We start from the raw sequence: 19,468 nt of genomic DNA, 5'->3' as shown, positions 1-19,468 counted from the left end.
TTTTGGGGGCAGGAAGATGGGTTAGGCCTGGAAATGGGAAGTCCTGGGTTCAAATGTGTCCTTAGATATTCCATCCCTGTGTCACCCTGGGCAAGTAATTTAACCCCAACTGCCTAGCCCTTACTGCTTTACTGCCATGGAACTGATAACAGCTTAAATATCATATTTCTTCTCCTCTTCCTCTTTTCCTTCTCCATCAGCTCCACCCCTCCCATTGCTTCTGCCTCCTCTGTTAAGGCCTGTCTATTCTGTATATATTCATGTTTTCATTCTCTTTAGAATGTAAGCCTATTGAAAGGGGGTAGTGTCTATTTTTGCTTTTCTTTTTTTCCCACAGGACTTAATGTGTGCTGTTGATTGCTTGTTGATCATTGTGAAATAGCTGACAATGGCAGCCACAGGTGAGCAATTCTTGTTTGGCTAAATACATAGAGTCAAAGAAGGGTGGTAGGTGGCGTATTCCATGGATAGAGTGTCTGACTTGGAGTCAGGGAGACTCATTTAATTGTGTGACCCATGGCAAACCACTTAAGCTCTGTCTGAATCAGTGTCCTCAACTGTAAAATGGGGATAATAAGCATATAATATAGCATATGAGAAGATTTATTTCTAATATTATATCTATTTCTAAGTTTTAAATTAAATTTCAGGTCTATCTTTCAAACTTTTTTCCTCACTCCTTTGTTCTTAACAAATCTAAAGAACACTTTTCACATTCCCTGCTGCAAAGCATTATTTAAATTGGGAAGATTGAAAAGTAAGATTGTGAACTCCATCTTGCCTAGTAAATAAGAACTGGCTTAAGGTAAGTATGTATGGAAGGACAATGCTGTTGGATATCCCATTGCAATGAACTATGAAAATTGAAATGACTTTAGACCGAACTCAATCTCCCCATCTAGATCACCAATGGCTTTTGGAATCTTGTGACCAGGAATGAGTCCCCTACTACCCATGAAGGAATCAAGGAGGGGCTCTGTATTTATTGGCTCAAGATGTTGTATGTCTCTGTCTATGATCACCAACATAAATCACTGGTCAATTTATTGGGGTTTTTTTTGCTAGTCTAATTAATAATTTGATTTTTTTTACCTGAAACCCAGTCTTGGAATTTTTAATCATCATATATAATAGCATTTAATTGTGTCTGTATAAATATATACACACACATATGGGTAATAGCAATACCAGACAGAGTTGTAAAGAGGATCAAATGAGATATTTGTAAAGAACTTAGCACCATGCCTGGCACATGATAGGCACTAAATAAATGCTTGTTTCCCTCCCCATGAATAGTTTGAAATAAATATAAATCTAGTATAAACAGTCTCTTCCACAAAGGCTATTGACACTGTAATTATCTTTAATAGTGAATTAAATCTAGGAGTTATAGTTTAATCACCATTCTGGCAAGGGCTGACTATCACAGAACTTATTTTAACTTATTCTGCCAATCAGAAAATAAATTGTTGTTAGGCCATAGTTCTAGAATTAAAGAGAAGTGTGACAGAGGCTGGCACTAGAGAAAAAAAGCGCCAACCTGAAGAGTATGTGAAATTGATCACCTCAATGGGCAGGGGTCCCAGGAGTGGAATCCTGAGGAGGAGAAGACTCTGGCTGGAGGGGAAAGCAGTGAAGCCCTCAGTTGGGAGAGGTGGATAAAGACTTTCTCTTGAGGGTTATCCATTTTTCCTATGTTTTCAATTGTTTCATCAGAATCAGAAAAGCTTGTTTGTTCTGAATTCAGGTGTTCACTATGCCAATTTGTGTCCCACTCGTCTAAATCTTTGTGAACTTTATCATAAAGCTTAATGTACTCATAGGGTTCCTGTTCTTCATCACTGTTTTGGTCAACTATTATTATACCATTTGGTACTGTATCATCTGGGTCTGGGTCTGAGTCTGACTCTTCATCACTGATTTCTGTACTCTACAGGTCTTTCATTAGCTTTCGTTCAGAGACATTTTGTAATTCTGTGTCAGGTGTTGTTAAATCAGGTTTTGTGTCTTGGTCTGACCCTATTTCAGTGATTTCTATATTTCCCAATTCTTTTCCTATCTGTTGCTCAGTAATATGCTCTGATTCTGAGTTCTGTGGTGACAAATTTGATTCTTGTGGGTTTACTGCTTCCTGTGGATCTGCTATTATGTTACTGGAGTGCACAGGCTCTACCATATCTTTTGGATCAGGTTCTTGTTTATCTACTCCCTCTTGTGAATCTGTTGACATAGAAAAAATTTCCTCTATGGTGGTATCTTCTGGGAATGACTTCAACACAGATCCACTTGCCCCTATATCAGAGAGAGTCTTGTAATTTTGATCTCCCACTTTGATCTATACATATAGTTCCTGTATTTCTGTCTCATATTGCAAACTAGCTATTGTGTTGTTTGCATGCACAGGTTTCCTATTATCATCTTGCCCCAGGGTTTGTAATGCACTTGTATAACTAGTAGATGTTTTAGGTTTTGTAGATGTCATAGTGTAATCTACAATCCCCTCTTCAATTATTCCACCCTCATTCAATCCACTATTTTTAACTAGCTCTGTATCACTTTGGACCACTGTGAAGAAAGGTTTGTGTTTGTATTAATTTCAGTTTGAGAACTACTTGGATGATGTCGCTCTATCAAAGACTCTTCTGTTCCCACTCCCTTAGATTGTTTTGCAGTCTCTGGTTCAGGGAATAGACAGTCATTGGAATTTTGGTAGTGATCTGTGCTAAACCCATCCCCAAAACTGGTGTCTTTGAGTGCTATAAGATTTTTGATATGATCTAGTGGGTAAAAGTCTTTGGCTTTTGAATTTAAGTTAGTTCTCCCCTCATTTGTCTTTCTTTTCTCGCTTGGATGTATAAATGTTTCAGCTCTAAAGTCTCTCGTTAACAATGTCTCGTTTGAGTATCTTATCAGAATGGTGTGGATACTTAAGTTGCTGTTTGAAAGATTATTAGCCCTGTTTGATTTTCCACTGTCTAGATCCATTCTGCAAGCTAAAGAATTTTCTAAAAAGGATTTAAACTGTTCCTTGCTTTTCTCCGTGCAGTTTTGTGTGCCCATGTATTGTGAATCATAAATGTCACGTTTCATGTCTGCTCTTATCTGTGCAATTTCTCTCTCCATCTCAATTAAAGATATCTGTTTTATACTTAAGTTGCTCCCTGTGGCATCTTGCCCACTATCTGTTGCTCCACCACTAAAAGTTTGAAGTTTTCTTTTTCCTTTCAACCATCTCCTTTTTTGCACTTTATACTTATGCCCTCATGTTTCCTCCCTGGGGTGCCTGCCAAATTTGTCTCTTTTTTTACTAGAAAATTCTAGAGCCTGGCATCATGAGGTATAATGATTATTTCTCCTTAGCTAAAGCTACTCTCCCCAATTTGCTCTTGTCCCTCTTGTCCCTCCTCCACTACTCAAGAACAAAGGGTCTCTCCTTGATTTGTTCACTCACACTCAGCTTGGGGAAAAGATAACTTTTAATGTCCACTCAATCAGGTAATACAAAAGGAATAATGGGCAGGAAAGAATGGGAAAAGGAAAATGGGTCCCTGTCTCTAAACCCTTTCCCCTCTCTCCTTGAGTTTGGGGGGAACTCAGACCTTGGCAGCCTGAGCCCCCCCCCGAAGAAAGTCAGGTTGACTCACCCCTGGACAACAGGAGCTGAAGTAAAGTCTGCTCAGGTTTCTCTTCAGAAAGTCCCTTCAATTGGGAAGTGTTGGGGGAAAAGATTTCCAGTCATCAGCAGGAAAAGTGAGTAATCCTCACCTCTCCCTACTGAGGGCCTCGCTGCTCTCCCCTCCGGACAGAGACTTTACTCCTCCCCCCCCCCCCCCCCCCCCCATCGAGGTGACCAATTTCATACACTCTAGCCTGGCACTTTTTCTCTAGTGCCAGCCTCTGTCATAGAAGGTATCAGTTGTGTATGATGGTAAGAGTGATTTTGCCTATCATACTTCTCACTCCCAAGAACACTATTGAAATATTTAAATGAGTTTATATAGTTTGAACTATCTAATTTTATATGTATATATATATATGTATATGTATATATACACACACATATATATGTATGTATATAATAGGAGACTCTACTATATGTCTGGCAGCTAATTTCTGAGAATGATCATGTTCAGGCAGTGTTCAGGCATGTACAAGTTGGCATTTGGCCCAGAATGAGATTACTATCAAGGGTGTGGGAGAATATTGGAGAAAGGCTATTGAGCTAGCTGAATTTTCTTCTGTATAGGCCTCTTCCAGTTCCTCACTACCTCTGAGTATCTCAGGTCAAGGAAGGGAGTTTACTGGTCTCCACAGTGTATAATTACATTTAACATAGGTCTTTTAAAATGGGTACATAGAAGGACAAGTAAAACTAAATACATGAGTCAGAATGATATAGTAATGAAACAGCCAGGAAATTACAGATGGTATGAGGTTTAATGGTAAATAAATTCACTTTCTGCATAAATATCTTTGTTGACTGAGATGACTTACCATGGCCTATTGAAAATGGCTTCTAATGTGAAATCATAATGTTTTTTTAAACCCTTACCTTCCATCTTGAGGCAGAAGAGTGGTAAAGGCTAGGCAATGGGGGTCAAGTGACTTGTCCAGGGTCACAGAGCTGGGAAGTGTCTGAGGCCAGATTTGAACCTAGGACCTCCCGTCTCTAGGCCCGGCTCTCAATCCACTGAGCTACCCAGCTGCCCCCTGAAATCATAAATTTTATTGAAAAGAGTGTTAGAGATCACTCAGTTGAAGAATTAAGAAACATTGATATGCTCAGGCCTTAAGAAACTTGACTTTGATGCTAAAGAAAAATATCAATTAAAAATTTCCTCTATTCTTTACATAAGTATGAAAAAAATTCTTAAGAAAATTACCATGCACCCAATTAGGAAATGAATATGATAATCACAGATGCTGATTTTTTTAAACCCTTACCTTCCTTCTTGGAGTCAATATTGTATATTGGCTCCAAGGCATAAGAGTGGTAAGGGCTAGGCAATGGGGGTCAAGTGACTTGCCCAGGGCCACACAGCTGGGACGTGTCTGAGGTCACATTTGAACCCAGGACCTCCCATCTGTAGGCCTAGCTCTCAAACCACTGAGTTATCCAGCTGCCCCCACAGATGCTGATATTAAAAGAGAAATCACACTTTTCAAAGTTCCCTTTTACAAGGTGATGAATTAAGTCAACACTAGAGGGCTGTGTCCTTTGTATTTTTTTGTTTGTACTAATTAAGTTTTTTTCTCAATTGAATTTCTTTGGGGCATGTTGTAGAAAATGAAGAATTTAAATTGGCATAATATTGCAAATTACTTAAAAAGAGAGAATGAGATTGGGGATAGCCAGGACATTCATGGCTTTTGCTTTGTTCTCTTTTCTTTCAAACCACAGATCTAACTTGAACCAAAATGAAAGTCGTGCCTTTTAAGGAAAAATCATCATTTTGAACATCACTCTTTCTAGAAACAAATTTAATATATTTTTGATCAGTTTCATCATTAGGATACATTTTCTGACATAAGGCAAATATGTACTTGGTCTTTTCTTCATTAAAGTGCTTTATAAATAATCTTATTCAGTTTCTTTATACTTGAAGGCTCTTCTCTTAGACCAGCCAGCTCTTTTTCATATCAAGATCGTTCTTCGGCCAAATTGGGATAGAGATCCCGATCCAATCCTCCCTCAATTTTTTCAACTGTCTACAAAAATTTCTAGCTGCCTAAAAAATACATGTTCAGGGTGCACCTAGGTGGCTCAGTGGATAGCACCAGGCCTGGAGACAGGAAGTCATAGGTTCAAATCTGGCCTCAGATACTTCCTCGATGTGTGACCCTGGGCAAGTCACTCAACCCCCATTGCCTAGCCCTTACCACTCTCTTGCCTTGGAACCAGTACACAGTACTGATTCTAAGACAGAAAGTAAGGGTTTAAAAAAATACATGTTCAACAGGAATTCTTACTTACCCTTCTTCGTAGCCTGTCTCTCTCCTCCCGGATAGCATTCATGGTGGCCTTAGTCCTGTTGAGTTCTTCCTCTTTGCTACACAACATAGCAGTCAAGCTTTCATTCTCTTCTCTAAGACCAGCCAGCTCTTTTTCACATCGAGATCGTTCTTCGGCCAAATTGGGATAGAGATCCCGACCCAATACTCCCTCAATTTCTTCAACTGTCTACAAAAAAAGGAGGAAAAGAAGTTGTGTCACAGATGAATGAGTGGTTTATAGCACAATGGTTTCTTTTAAAATGGTAGTTGAAACTAATCATATTCTTATGAATTATAAAATATTCAATAATTTTACAGATGGATTTCTTGAAGCAGAGAGGGGCATTGTGTTAAACATTACTCAAAAATCTCATGAGTCAGAAAAATATACTCATTCCTAGTATTTAGATTCATGAAGATATTTGTAATATCTAACATGTGAAGATTAAATTCACTCCCCTGCCCATTTTTAGATTTAATCACCAGAAGTGTACACCCCACTTACACTTGAGTGGGGGAGGTCTGTGACCCACGTGTGTGATAGTGGGAGATGAATCAGAATCCAATGACTACCCCCTGGGCAATCCTAAGCAAAGCTTTAGCTGTAATCGGTACACGTAAAATGTAAGAAAGTCACAGGAAGTGAAGAAAAGGAATGATTTTTTTAAATGCCAAGAACTTCCTGTGAGGGTCTTTCAGGCTTTCGCCTTCAACTGGACTTTGGAGGAGCTCTGACTGAGAATTTCAGACTATTTATACCTACCTTAAAACTACCATGTGGGGTTAGTGAAAAGGCTGACTCCTTTCCTGGATTTTCTGAAGGGACTGGCCTCAGGAAAGGCCTACCCTATTGAGAGAGGCTTCCTGCATCCCCAGGTCCTCTGCTCAAGGCTGAGGCCCCTCTGGCTAAGAGCTAATTTGCCCTGCCTGGGTTGAGCCAGGGGCCAGAGCAAAATACTTAGTGCTTAGGCTAGATATCTTAACCTATCCTCTCCCTGATTTTCTTACTTTCACTCTTTCTATATTTGACTGAATTCCTTGTGACCCTACTCCAAAATAATCTAGTCCAACCTTTTATATTAACCCCTTACAAACACAAGTGATGAAAAAATTTGTGTTATGTGATCTTAGTTGTGTCCTCACCACAGTAAGACAATCCTTTTATTCTTTCCTAGTTGATTGTGTGTCCACCTCTCCAAAGAGACTGTTCCCTACTTTTTTCCTTCATGCCTCTCACACTATTCCTTCCCCAGTCCTCTGAGTTCAACACATTTCACATTTTACTTAGGGGAATAGATACCATTTGTCCATGAACTCCCTTTTCTGACCTTTTCTACATTTTAAAAAACACTGACATCAAACTTTATTCTCTCCTTCCTTTAATTCAGTCTCTGATTGAAGAGGCCACTGTATTCTTAATAAGGCTAAACCTTCTCCATTCTACAGCCTTCTAGCTACTAAGGTATATTGCTTTAGTCATTCTCTATCTTTCTAAGCTTTGATTTCTCCCCATCTACTGGCTCTTTCCCTAAAATATACACAAATCTCTACCATATTAGAGAATAAAAAACAAAAATGATAAAAATATGTCATCCTATTCTATCATCTACCCACGCTATCATCCTGTAACTTTCTTCCCTTTTATAGCTCACCTCTCAGAAAAGGTCATCAATACCCCTTATATCCACTTCCTCTTCTCTCATTCTTTACCCTTTGGTAATCTTCCATTCTTATTAGTCAACTGAAACTACTCTCTAAAGCTACCAATGATCTCTTAATTGCCAAATTTGATTACATTTTCCAAGCTCTCACACATCCTTCTCAAATTCTTTGCTGCCCTTGACACTACAAACTTTCCTTCCTCCTGGAAACCCTCTCCTCTCTGTTTTTTTTTTTTTAAGTATATTGTTCTTTTTCCTGGTTTATCTCTAACTTGACTTTTCTCAGTCTCCTTTGCTGGCTCATCATCCAAATCACATCCCTGACCTGTGGGTCTATATTAAAGTTTTGTTCTGGGTTTTGTTCTCTTTTCTCCTTAGGGAAGGGAATAAACACTTGTTGAAGGCCTAATATGTGCCAGTTACTTTGTTAAGTGCTTCATAAATATTTAATCTAAACTCTTTCATTTGGTGATTTCAATAGCTCCTGCATTTTTAATTATCATTTCTATGCAGAAAGTAGCCAAGGGTTTTTCCTGAGCTCTAGTTGTGCATTTCCAAATGCCCCCTAGGTATTTAAAATACTTGAATGTCCTATATGCATTTCTGTTTCAACGTGCATAAAACTAAACTCATCTTTTGCCATAGACTTTTCCTCTTAATTTCTCTATTTTTGTCAAAGTTATTATTATCTTTCTAGTCACTCACGTTCACTACCTTGGTATTCTTAAAAAAAAAAAAAAAGTACTGGTTCTGAGGTAGAAGAGAGGTAAGAGCTAGGCAACTGGGGCTTGCCCAGGGATGCACAGCTAGGAAATATCTGTGAGAGCATATTTGAATGTAGGACCTCCACTCTCTAGACCCTTTTCTCTACACACTAAGCCACTTAGCCTCCCCTAGGTATTATTCTTGAATCTTCACTTGCCCTCATCCCAAATCATTAATAAGTTGCCAAATGGTGCTGTTTCCATACCCACAATTCTAGAGTCTATTCTTTAATCTCTACTCACATGGTTATCCCCTTAATTCAGGCTCTCATAATCTCATCTGTACTTTTGCACGGGCTAATTAGACTCCTGTATCAATTCTTCCCTTACCATGTACATAGTTTCATCCTATACATAGCTGCCAAATTTATTTTCCTAAAGTGCCCATGTTACTTCCTTATTCAACAAACTCCTGCCAATTCCTGTTGACTGCAGGATTAATTATTAAATTCTTCTTTACGACTTTTAAGAACTTTACAATCTAGCATCAAATTATCATTCCAAATTAATTACATATCATTCATGTTCTCATACTCTACAATTCAGTCAAACTGGACTACTTGGTGTTTCTCACATAAAGTTCTCTATCTCTTGTATCTGCACCTTTGTACTGCCTGAAATACGATCCCTCCTTACTGCCATCTTAAAAATTCCCTATTCCTTCAAACTTTGCTTAAGTGCCACCTTCAACCACACTTTTCTAATCCCCCCAGATATTTGTGCCCTCTTCAACAAAAATGTACACTTTTGACTTATTTTACATTTTTAAATACATTTTAATGTATGCTTCTCAAAAAAAAAAAAAGGAAGCTCCCTGAGAACAAAAGCTATTTCATTTCTGTACACAGTGTGTTTCCTGGCACATAGCAGGAATGAATGTTTATTACCTTCACAACTCTTAGATTAAGAATGAAAAAGATACACAAAAGCTCTTAGGATCATTAATTGACAAATTGCCTTTTTATATAATTAATAATCCTTTAAACACATTATGTTGAATGCTACACACTAAATTTGATTAGAACTTTCTTCATTTATAGATCCTCTAAAAACCCATTCATTGATAAGACAGGCTATTTCATTATAATAGGCTTCATTATTAAAAGAATTGATTCTGCATGCATGGGCTTCACTCCTAAGACAGGGAAAAATAAAATGGTCTTCTATTATATAGGAGGAAGAGATATGGTCTGGAAGCAATCTATGTCATTATAAATCCTTACATTTATAATATTCTCTGAAAGAAACAAAGCCTTAATAGTATTGGGAAATGGGAGTCTGCTATTATCTGTGCATTTAAAAGAAAGATAACATGAGAAATGAGAACCAAAAAGATACCCGTTTTTCTTGTTTTCTGAAACACGATATTAGTTTTAAAATTCTTTGTAGAAGAAAGAATTAGCCAATTTGAATTTTAAAAACATGGAGGGGGGCATTAAGTGTATATAGACAGTGAACAAAGAAAATACATTACGTGACGATCTTAAGCTAATAATTGGCTAGGTGATGATACTGAAGTATATTTACCAAACAGGATATATCAGGAGATCAGAATTCCTAAGTGTTTCTCATGAATACCTTCCAGGTAGGTTTCAAGCACCAAGGCTAGGACAAAATCATGTCAAATGGCTATCTTTGGGAAACACCATATTAAAAATGAAACATATTTCTATGGCACCTTCTTTCAGCATATGATAGCAACTATTAACACTACTTCAAGGACAAAGAACATTAGCTCATCTTCATACTTAATGCTCTTCTTAAAGATGCCTGTTCATCCAAGTGAAAACAGTATGCTTGTCCGTGTCACTTTCCCTGATTTGTGCTTCAGAAGAGATGTCTGGAGGCCTGTGGATTTAGCTCTTTGAGAGCTATCTCTCTCTTCTCCTGGCTTTCTCCCTTCCTAATCCACACTTCTGCTTCTCCTCTGCCATGACTAATTTTTGGAGCAACAGTTGTGAGATATTAGAAAGGAAATTTTTAGGGATCTTCTTCACAATTGTAATATACATATTTAAGATAAGTAATAAAGATAACTCATTGTATAACATGCTAGATTTTTTTTTGAGATACTGAAGACTTTTAATAAAAATAATTCTTACTGATGACAACTTATGGTTAGGCCATTTCCTTGCAAACATTGAATCAGACTGTGTATAGCAAGTCCTCTGGATATAATCACTTAAACAACCTTTCAAGACTATACAAGGTTTCATATTAGAAGAGTATGAAGCCACATGGCATAGATGATACAGTGCTAGGTATTGAGTCAGAAAGTGTGTTCCAAGTTTTTCCTCTGTTACTTATTAGCTATGTAATAACCTCTGTTAAGTTCTTTGGGTTTATATACAAAGTCAGAGAGCTACTATATATGAGTAGGCAATAATATATTTAAAAGGCTCCATTTTGTATTTATGGTCCTCTGTCAATAGGATATATATTCCAAGTTGTTTTTGTTATGAAGTAAATAATTTTGCATTGATCCAACCACATTCTATCTCATCCTCTGCAATATATCTGATGATCTCATCATGCAATTGAAACTGCCCTCTCAGTTATCAATGTCTCTTAATTGCCAGATGTTTTTTTTTCAATTCTTATCCTTTTTGATCCCTCTGCACTCTTTGACACTATTGATTACCTCCAATATGTTTTTTTGGCATCTCAAATTGAGGGTTCCACAGTCCCCAAATCAATCTGTCCAAAACAGAACTGTTTTCCTCCAAAACCCTTCCTTCTTCTGAGCTTCTGCATTACCATAGAGGAGCTTATCATCTTATAAGTTTCCCAGATGACAACTGGCATTGTTCTCAATTCTTTACTCTCATTCATTGCATGGATCCAAGCTGATGTCAAATCTTGTTTCTACTTTTACAATATCATTTAAGTTCTATCCACTCATTTACCCAAAACACTAATTTAGCCCTCTTAAATGGACAGTTAAAAGTTTTCTACCTTGTCTTTCTGCCTCAAGTTTTTATCTACTTATCCTTGATGGACTCAGTTATTAAAGTGACAATTCAGATTTGTCTGGCCATGCTACCTCTCTTTAATGAGCTCTAGTGGCTCCCTCTGGACACCCAGAATCAAATATAAAGCCTTGTGTTGGATATTTAAATCTTTTTTAATATGGGTATTCTAACTTCCCAGTTTCCTGTACATTATTACTCCTTTCTATGATCTGGCAATGCTGGGCTACTTGTAGTTCTTTACTTTACGCTCTCTTTCTAGACTCTGTGCCTTTGCCCTTTTAAGTCTTCTAGTAATCCTGGAAAATTATGCTCCTTCACATTTGTCTCTTACATTCCTCTGTCTTTGAGACAGCTTAAATATTATTTTTTGTAGGACATATTTTCCAATTGCCATAGCTACTAATGCTTTCTGTTCTCAGAATGCCTTCTATCTTTTCTGATTATTTAATCTTTTAAGTATGAAGTTCTTATAAAGTTCCTTGAGGGCAGCAACTACTTTACTTGTCTTTCCATTTCTAGGACTATCTATTTACTAGACCTTGGTACATAGTAAAATCTTTTAAAATGCTTGATGACTCACTGATGATTCTCTTGAAAATTATGATATGCATTAATAAATGGAGCTGTGGTGATAGAGTAGAAAGAATACTAGCTCTCAAGTTTCAGGAAGGACTTGGAATCGAATTGGTCTTCTCATCTACCTCAATATTGTACAATTTACTCAATCTTCTCAGTTTCCTCTTATATAAAATAAAGTGGCTGGATGGCATGGAATCTGATGTACTTTCTAATTTTAGATCCGTGGTCCTATCATAGAGCATATCTATGATCATATTATCTGATCAGAATACTGGCTAGGATAAAGACTTTGGAGCATATTACCTCCTCATGAATACAACAAGTCTAAAAAAAGAGATGAAGATTTATTTGTTCTAATTTAGTTTAATGAATCTGTTACCTGCTTGGTGGAACAATATATATTGACCTTGGTTTTCTTTATAAGATCTGCTGCCAATAGGCAAGTGTGAATAGTATAGGACAGGATGCCTTTTCATTATAACCTTTGAAATGATATCACTGTTTAGTGATTTTACCTTAATAGCCAAATCACAGTGTTCACTTGCAGTGGTGAGCTGTTCAATATGTCTGTCCACTTCAGCTACTGAGAGACCACAGCTACTCTTCTTTCTCCCACAGACAACATTCTCCAGCCCAGTCAGTACTCTTTGCAGTTCTGAATTCAGATCACTACAGTTATCTGTAAAAAAGGATAGAAATAAGTGCAATCATCATGCACATAAAAGTGCTTCCTATTTCTTTGTTTCTCTCTATTGAAAAAGGCAACGATGCAGGTAATTCAGAATGACACTGTAATTTGGTATGTCAAAGTTTAAATACCATTCAACCAAGTTTAAACCAAGCCAGTTTAAAATTAAAGGCTTTTTGCTTGTGGATTACACTGCAAATGACTATAGCATGGTTTAAAATTCCCATCTCCTTTCACTGTGATTTCCCCCCTTCACCCCAAGACCTCTTATTTTTAGTGTTATCCCACAGATTTGCAAGATTCTTTTAAAAGGTTCAACATCAGGAGTCAACTGAAAAATCATAGAACTGGGCTCAGTCTGGACTTTGCCACTTGTTATCCATGTGGCTTTGGGGAAGTCACTTCACCTCTCTGGGTCTTTGTTTCCTCATCTGTAAAATGAGGTCTGACAGGATGATTTCCAAGGATCCTTAAAACTCAAAAATCTCATGACTTATATTAGGGACTGAAGTCTTTCATGAGACTCCAAATGCTGAGGAATGTCAGATTATAAATCAAATGAAGTTCATGATTAGCCAATCCCATTAATCAGGTATGCAACAGACGAGGCAGCATATTGTAAAGAGAATTAGGACTAGTAAAAACAGCAATTATACTTGTTTTCCTAAGTGAAAATCAGAAAATAGCTAGAATTGTAGTCAGATATTTTATTCAAGTAACTAAATATTTATACTCATGCATGTGGTGTTAGGAACACTATCTACCAAATTCTCTCCATCCTATCCCTATTTTGTTGTTGTGATACCAAGTGGGGTTTTCTTGGTAAATAAACTGGTGTGGTAAGGCACACAGGATTAAGTGATTTACCTAAGGTCACATAGCTATTTAAAGTTTAAACTCTGGTCTTCCTGACTCTAAGGCATATCTACTGTGCCACCTAGTTCTCGCATACCCCCCACTGGTTAGGCTAATTTTCCTCTGAAAAAATAACAGAATTATCCTTGGAATCTTATTGGTGTAGACTCTACTTACTTTCCTTGATCCACCTTCCTGTTAACTTCTGGACAGAATAATAAGATTTTCTGATTATCTGATGGCATTAAAAAACAAATGTTCTTGAAGTCATAGCCAGTGTCCAAGGACCAAGTGAAGTACCATGCTCTTCTTTGCTGACCAGATATATTTCCATATGGGGGGTAGGGAGTATCTAAGCTAACCGCTGGTGTAGCATAGCTTAAACAGCTAACTAAGCCTCGTCTAAGAAACTAAACCAGAGGGGGACTAGCCTAAGTAAAGTCTGTCTATTACACACATTATTTTGTATATAAAATATGTTCTTGTTGTATAATTTTCTTGTTTTGTTTATTTGCTTTTGTTTTAAGACTATATATATACTATTAGTTAATATTAGTTATATTAGTCTATAATATTCCTCTTAGATACACAATTTTGATGCTTTGTACATTTTATTAAATTTTACACCACTGTTAATATTTTCCCTTTAATCCTGTTAACATTTGTTGTTTTATAGGGATATGCATTACTGTTTTAACAGGTGTATATAATGTGATGCTCTTATAATTTAGAACTATAGTCCTTACAATTGCCTACACTGCCTTAGACTGATACATGCATTCATTTTAATTTAATTTCTAAAATTCTGAATTAAATCACCAAATAAAACCAGCATTTCACAAACATAAAAAGACTGTATATGATATGTATAGCTTGCTTTTCTTACACATATAATAAATTCAACATATAGCTTTCAAAACTCTTAGTTGTCTAATTCCTTTTGTTCTTTTTTTTTGTTTATTTTAGTCTTAAAAACTCCTCAATGAATCCTTTCTTTCTAGCCTCATTTTTTCCTCACTTTCTTCCTTCCCTTCCTTTGCTCTCTTCTACCCAATCCACACCTAATTGAAAAAAGAAACTACTGGTAAAAATTTATACATACACATATATATTAATATAATATATATACATACATATATATGTGGAGAGAGAGAGAAAATAACAAGGAAAAGGAAGAAATGAGGGAGAGGAGGAAGGTAGAGAAGAAGGAAAAGCACTTCAAGACTGCGAAATATATTTTAAATTTTTTTTATTTTAATAACAAATTTCCAAGTAAGTTTTCCAAAATCATGTGACCCATATTGTCTCCATCCCTTCTTCCCTCATTCCTCTGGGAGATGACAAGCAATTCAATCTGGGTTATACATGTATTATCACATAAAATATATTTCCATATAATTCCAACCCCCCAAAATATACTTAAATAAACAAATGATAAATCATACGTTTTTATCTGCATTTCTACTCCAACAGTTCTTTCTCTAAAGGTGGATGGCATTCTTTTTCGTAAGTCCTCAGAACTGTCCTGAATCATTGTACACTAAATGTATTTTAAAGCAACAGTCATCAAATCCACCAAAAATTAGTTAAACATAGAAAATTAGATACATGCAATAAACTAGACACAGGAGATTGAAAAACAATGGAACCTAATGTTTGAGAAATCAGAAAATGGAGTTTAAGAAAGAACTCTCTAATTGAAATTTGGGGGGAAAAAACCCCAACTGGCAAAACTGGAAAGGATTTGAATAGAAATTGGACTGAGAACAAAAAATTAAGCTACATTCGAGAATAAATTCGAAGTGGATAGTTGACCTTAATATTCAAGATCTTGTCTTAAAAAACTAGAAAAACAGATTATATGTCTCTCAAAATTATAAGTAGGAGGTATATTTGTAACCAAATAAGGTGTAGACATAATTGCAAATGATAAGTCAGAGAACTTTTGATTACATGAAATTGAAAAGTTTCTCTAATTGATGCAAATATGATAAGGAAAGCAGTCAAATGGGAAAAAAAATCTTTGCAACCAATTTCTAAGTCAAGGGTTTGGTAGCTTGCCCCAGGATCTTGCTATACATATATTTATACATATATGAATATACATATACAGGCTTATATGTATATTTAATAAATATAACATAACATATATATGTTTGTATTTGTGTGGGCATAAAGAGTTCAAAAAAGTCTTAATGCAGTTTTACCAAAATCTATGACTCTTCAAAAAGGTAATCAAAAGATATAAACCAACAGTTCTCAAGAACTACAGACTATTAACAATTATATGAAATAATACTTGGAATCATTCAATAATAAAATGTTAATTAAAATAACTCCAAAGTTTCACTATATGCCTATATAACTGGCAAGAATGACAAAAGATAGGAATAGTTAATATTGGAGGGGCTGAGGGAAAATAGGAACATTAACAAATTAGCATAACTACTTTGGAAAGCAATTTTAAACAATGCAAATAAAGTGACTAAAATGTCCATATCACGTGATCCCAGAGTTTCTCCTACTAGACTTATCTCAAAAAGAACACTGATAAGAAGAAATAAAGTATATACATCAAAATATTTATGAACAATATTTTTGAGGGGGATAGAAAGATAAATAAAATTTAATTTTATAAGAAATTAGCAATATGACTAGAAAAACTGGAAAGATTTATCTGAATTGAAGCAGAGTAAACTAAGCAATGCGCAAGAAAACAATGAAGAGGATGACCACAACAATATAAACAGAAAGAACAATCTAAAAGTAATAAAAGTGAATGCTCTAACATGACGAAACATAAGGATAGTCTTAAAAGAGGAAGACAAATAACATATTGCTTTCAGGTCAGAGCTTACTATTTTTACTCTTTTTCATTGGTTTTGGTTGATTTTTGGGGGGTGGGGAGGTTTAAAACAACATAAAAAATATGTAAATATGTTTTCCATGACTATATTAAATTGCTTGCCTTGTCAAGGTGGGGAAGGAGAGAGGGAGAAAGAGAATTTGGAACTCAAAAATTTGTTAAAATGAATGCTTAAAATTGTTTTTACATTTAATTAGGAAAAATAAAATATTTAAAAAATAAATAGAAAAATTCTGCTTAAAAAAAAATCACAGAGGGGAGCCTGGGTAGCTCAGTGGATTGAGAGACTGGGCCTAGAGGTGAGAGGTCCTAGGTTCAAATCTGACCTCAGATACTTCCTCGATGTGTGACCCTGGGCAAGTCACTTAACCCCCCATTGTCTCCTCCTTATCCCTCTTCCACCTTGGAACTCATACACAGAATTTATTCTAAGGCAGAAGGTAGGGGTTAAAAAAATAAATTTTAAACAAACAAACCACACACACACACACACACACACACACACACACACACACACCCTCTCTACCATACTCCTTGGCAAATGGTGAAGTATGGACTACTTACTGCACATTTTCAGACTTTTTCAATGCAGTGACTGGTTTTGCTGATTTTCTTTCTCTAAAAATATTGTTTTATATGGGTTGGTTGTCTGGGATATGGAAGGAGAAAAACTAGGAGATACTCAGTTATATAAAAGGATATAAAAATAATTTTAAAAAAAGGTACTTATACTCGCAACCAAGTTTAAAAGAAAAAACTGTATTAAAAGCCAAAATATTTCTGAGATACAAGATAATGTACACAAGTTTATTCAGCTTAAGAATTACATTTTTGTCTATGGTGGCATTTTTTAAAGTGTCTATTGAATACTGACAGTACTTTCATAAAATCATTAAGATTAATCTATCATTAGAAGCATCTGACTTTAACACTAAACATATTTTTTAGTCATAAACACTCCCTAAACCAAGTTTTATGCACTCATTATTTTCTTGGTTACACTGCAAATTTCATACAGCAAGAGTATGCTTTGATTAAAAAAAATCATAACACAACGGCATTATAGGTGCATAGCTTTAGTCCTGAGGATATAGTAGCTCAAAAATCATAAATTCCTGAAAAATAATAAAACTACCCAGGATGTAAAAAAATACTAGTTAATTTCCACCCCAAATTTACAAAATGTTTTAGGAATTCTATTTGTCTTTTATAAGCGATTAATGACTAGTCTGTTATTCTATTGAGCAAATTTAGAAAAACAAGATTTAACAGCACCTACAGCTCCTAACAGCTCCAGGACTTTTGTGAAGATACTCAATCATGCAATAAACATTAAATATTTATTATGTACCAGGCACCATGCTACGTAGAATATAAATGCTTATTATTAATTATTATTATGCCATTGCAATAGTCACTTTAAAGTAGGCACAAAAAAGCCTTATCTTTTGTGCAAGGTTATGCTATGACAGTACCTCAAATAATAATAGAGTGACATTGTGTTTCCATATGGAAGTTTGCAAAACTTAATTTACTTACAAATAGTATGTTATTAAGTAAGGTGTTTGTAATAATACAGTTGCTCTACTAAATGCCTCTTTCAGCATGAGAGACAACTTCAGGGGCTATTTCAAGATTTTCAGGCCATGAAAGCTGGTGTGGAAGGCAGACTTTTCAGTTTCACTGTTTAAGGACACAGTAGTATAGAAGAAAAAAAAAGTAATATTAGAAAAAAAAAGTAAAAAGGAGAGGTAAAATGGGGAAATTTTTCTCACATAAAAAAGGCATGTAAGGAAGAGCATTTACAATGGAAGGGGAAATGGGAGGGGCAAGCAATGCTTGAACCTTATTATCACATTAGGTTCAAGAAGGGAAATATCTATGCATCTAAAACATACAAAGGGGAGAGAATGATTAAGGGGAGGGGCAGGGCAGAATAGAGAAAGGAGAGGGGGAGGAGGGACAGAAAGAGACAGAGAGAGAGACAAGGGAGAAGAAAAGATAATGGGAAATAGAGAAATATACAGTGATCATAACTAAGAATGTGAATGAGATTAGCTCATCAATAAAAGATAAGCAGACAGAATGGACTAGAAATCCAACAATATATTGTTTATAAGATACATATTTGAAACAGAAGGACACATATCTGATATGCTTTACTGGATGTAAAAAAGGCAGGGATAGCAATTATGATCTGAGCCAATGCAAAAGCAAAAATGGACCAAATTAAAAGAGATAATCAGGCAAATGACATTTTGCTAAAAGATAATGAAATAATATAAAAAAAATGTTAAAGTAAGCAAGTTTCTCTGAGTCAAATTTATAAAAACAAGAGCCATTCCCCAATTGATAAATGGTCAAAGGATATGAATAGGTAGCGTTCAGAAGTCAGGCTCTCTATAATCACATGAAAAGATTCTCTAAAATGCTATTGATTAGAGAAATACAAATTTTAAAAACTGTGCTACCACCTTATTCCTATCAGAAATAACAAATGCTGAAGGGGATTAGGGAGAAATAGGTACACTAATGAACAGATGGTGGAGTAGTAAACTGTTTCAACCTTTCTGGAGAGCAATTAGGAAGTATGATCAAAAGCTTATAAACTGTGCATACTCTTTGACCAAGTAATAAAATTACTATATCCAAAAGAGATGAAAGAAAGGAAAATAACCTATTTGTACAAAAATATTTCTAGCAGCTACTTTTGTGGTAACAATGATTTGGAAATTGAGGAGATGCCTATCAATTAGGTAATGGCTGAACAAGCTATGCAGAAAGAAATCGAAGACCTATATGAACTAACGCAAAGTGAAGGGAGAAGAACCAGGAGATCATTGTACACAGTAACAGTAATGTTCTAATGATAATCAACTGTGTCTACTTGTCTATGCTGATGAATACAATGATTCAATACAATTCCAAAAAATTTATGATGAAAAAATGCTATCAACCTCCAGAAAGAACTGATGAATGACAACATAAATTGAATTATACTTTTCTCACTTTGTTTTTCTTGCTTAAAAAACAATGGCAAACAGAAATTTCTTTTACATGATTGAACATGTATAATTGATTTCCTGCTT

General features: G+C 35.6%; 1 protein-coding gene across 1 annotated transcript in view; it reads right to left on the bottom strand.

Moving 5' to 3' along the window:
- Positions 1 to 19,468, bottom strand: part of MCC (MCC regulator of WNT signaling pathway) — a 305,041-nt gene that overhangs the window by 106,149 nt on the left and 179,424 nt on the right. Inside the window, exons 5-6 of the mRNA XM_007486587.2 lie at positions 12,486 to 12,649; positions 5,975 to 6,181 (exon numbers count right to left, since the gene is read on the bottom strand). Of these exons, the coding sequence (XP_007486649.1) occupies positions 5,975 to 6,181; positions 12,486 to 12,649 (371 nt within the window). The remainder of the gene's footprint in view (positions 1 to 5,974; positions 6,182 to 12,485; positions 12,650 to 19,468) is intronic.

The sequence above is a fragment of the Monodelphis domestica genome, chromosome 3, assembly GCF_027887165.1.
Source record: "Monodelphis domestica isolate mMonDom1 chromosome 3, mMonDom1.pri, whole genome shotgun sequence".
Taxonomy (NCBI): Eukaryota; Metazoa; Chordata; class Mammalia; order Didelphimorphia; family Didelphidae; genus Monodelphis; species Monodelphis domestica.
Note: the sequence above shows the minus strand (reverse complement) of the source record. Positions and strands in the feature narration are given on the sequence as shown.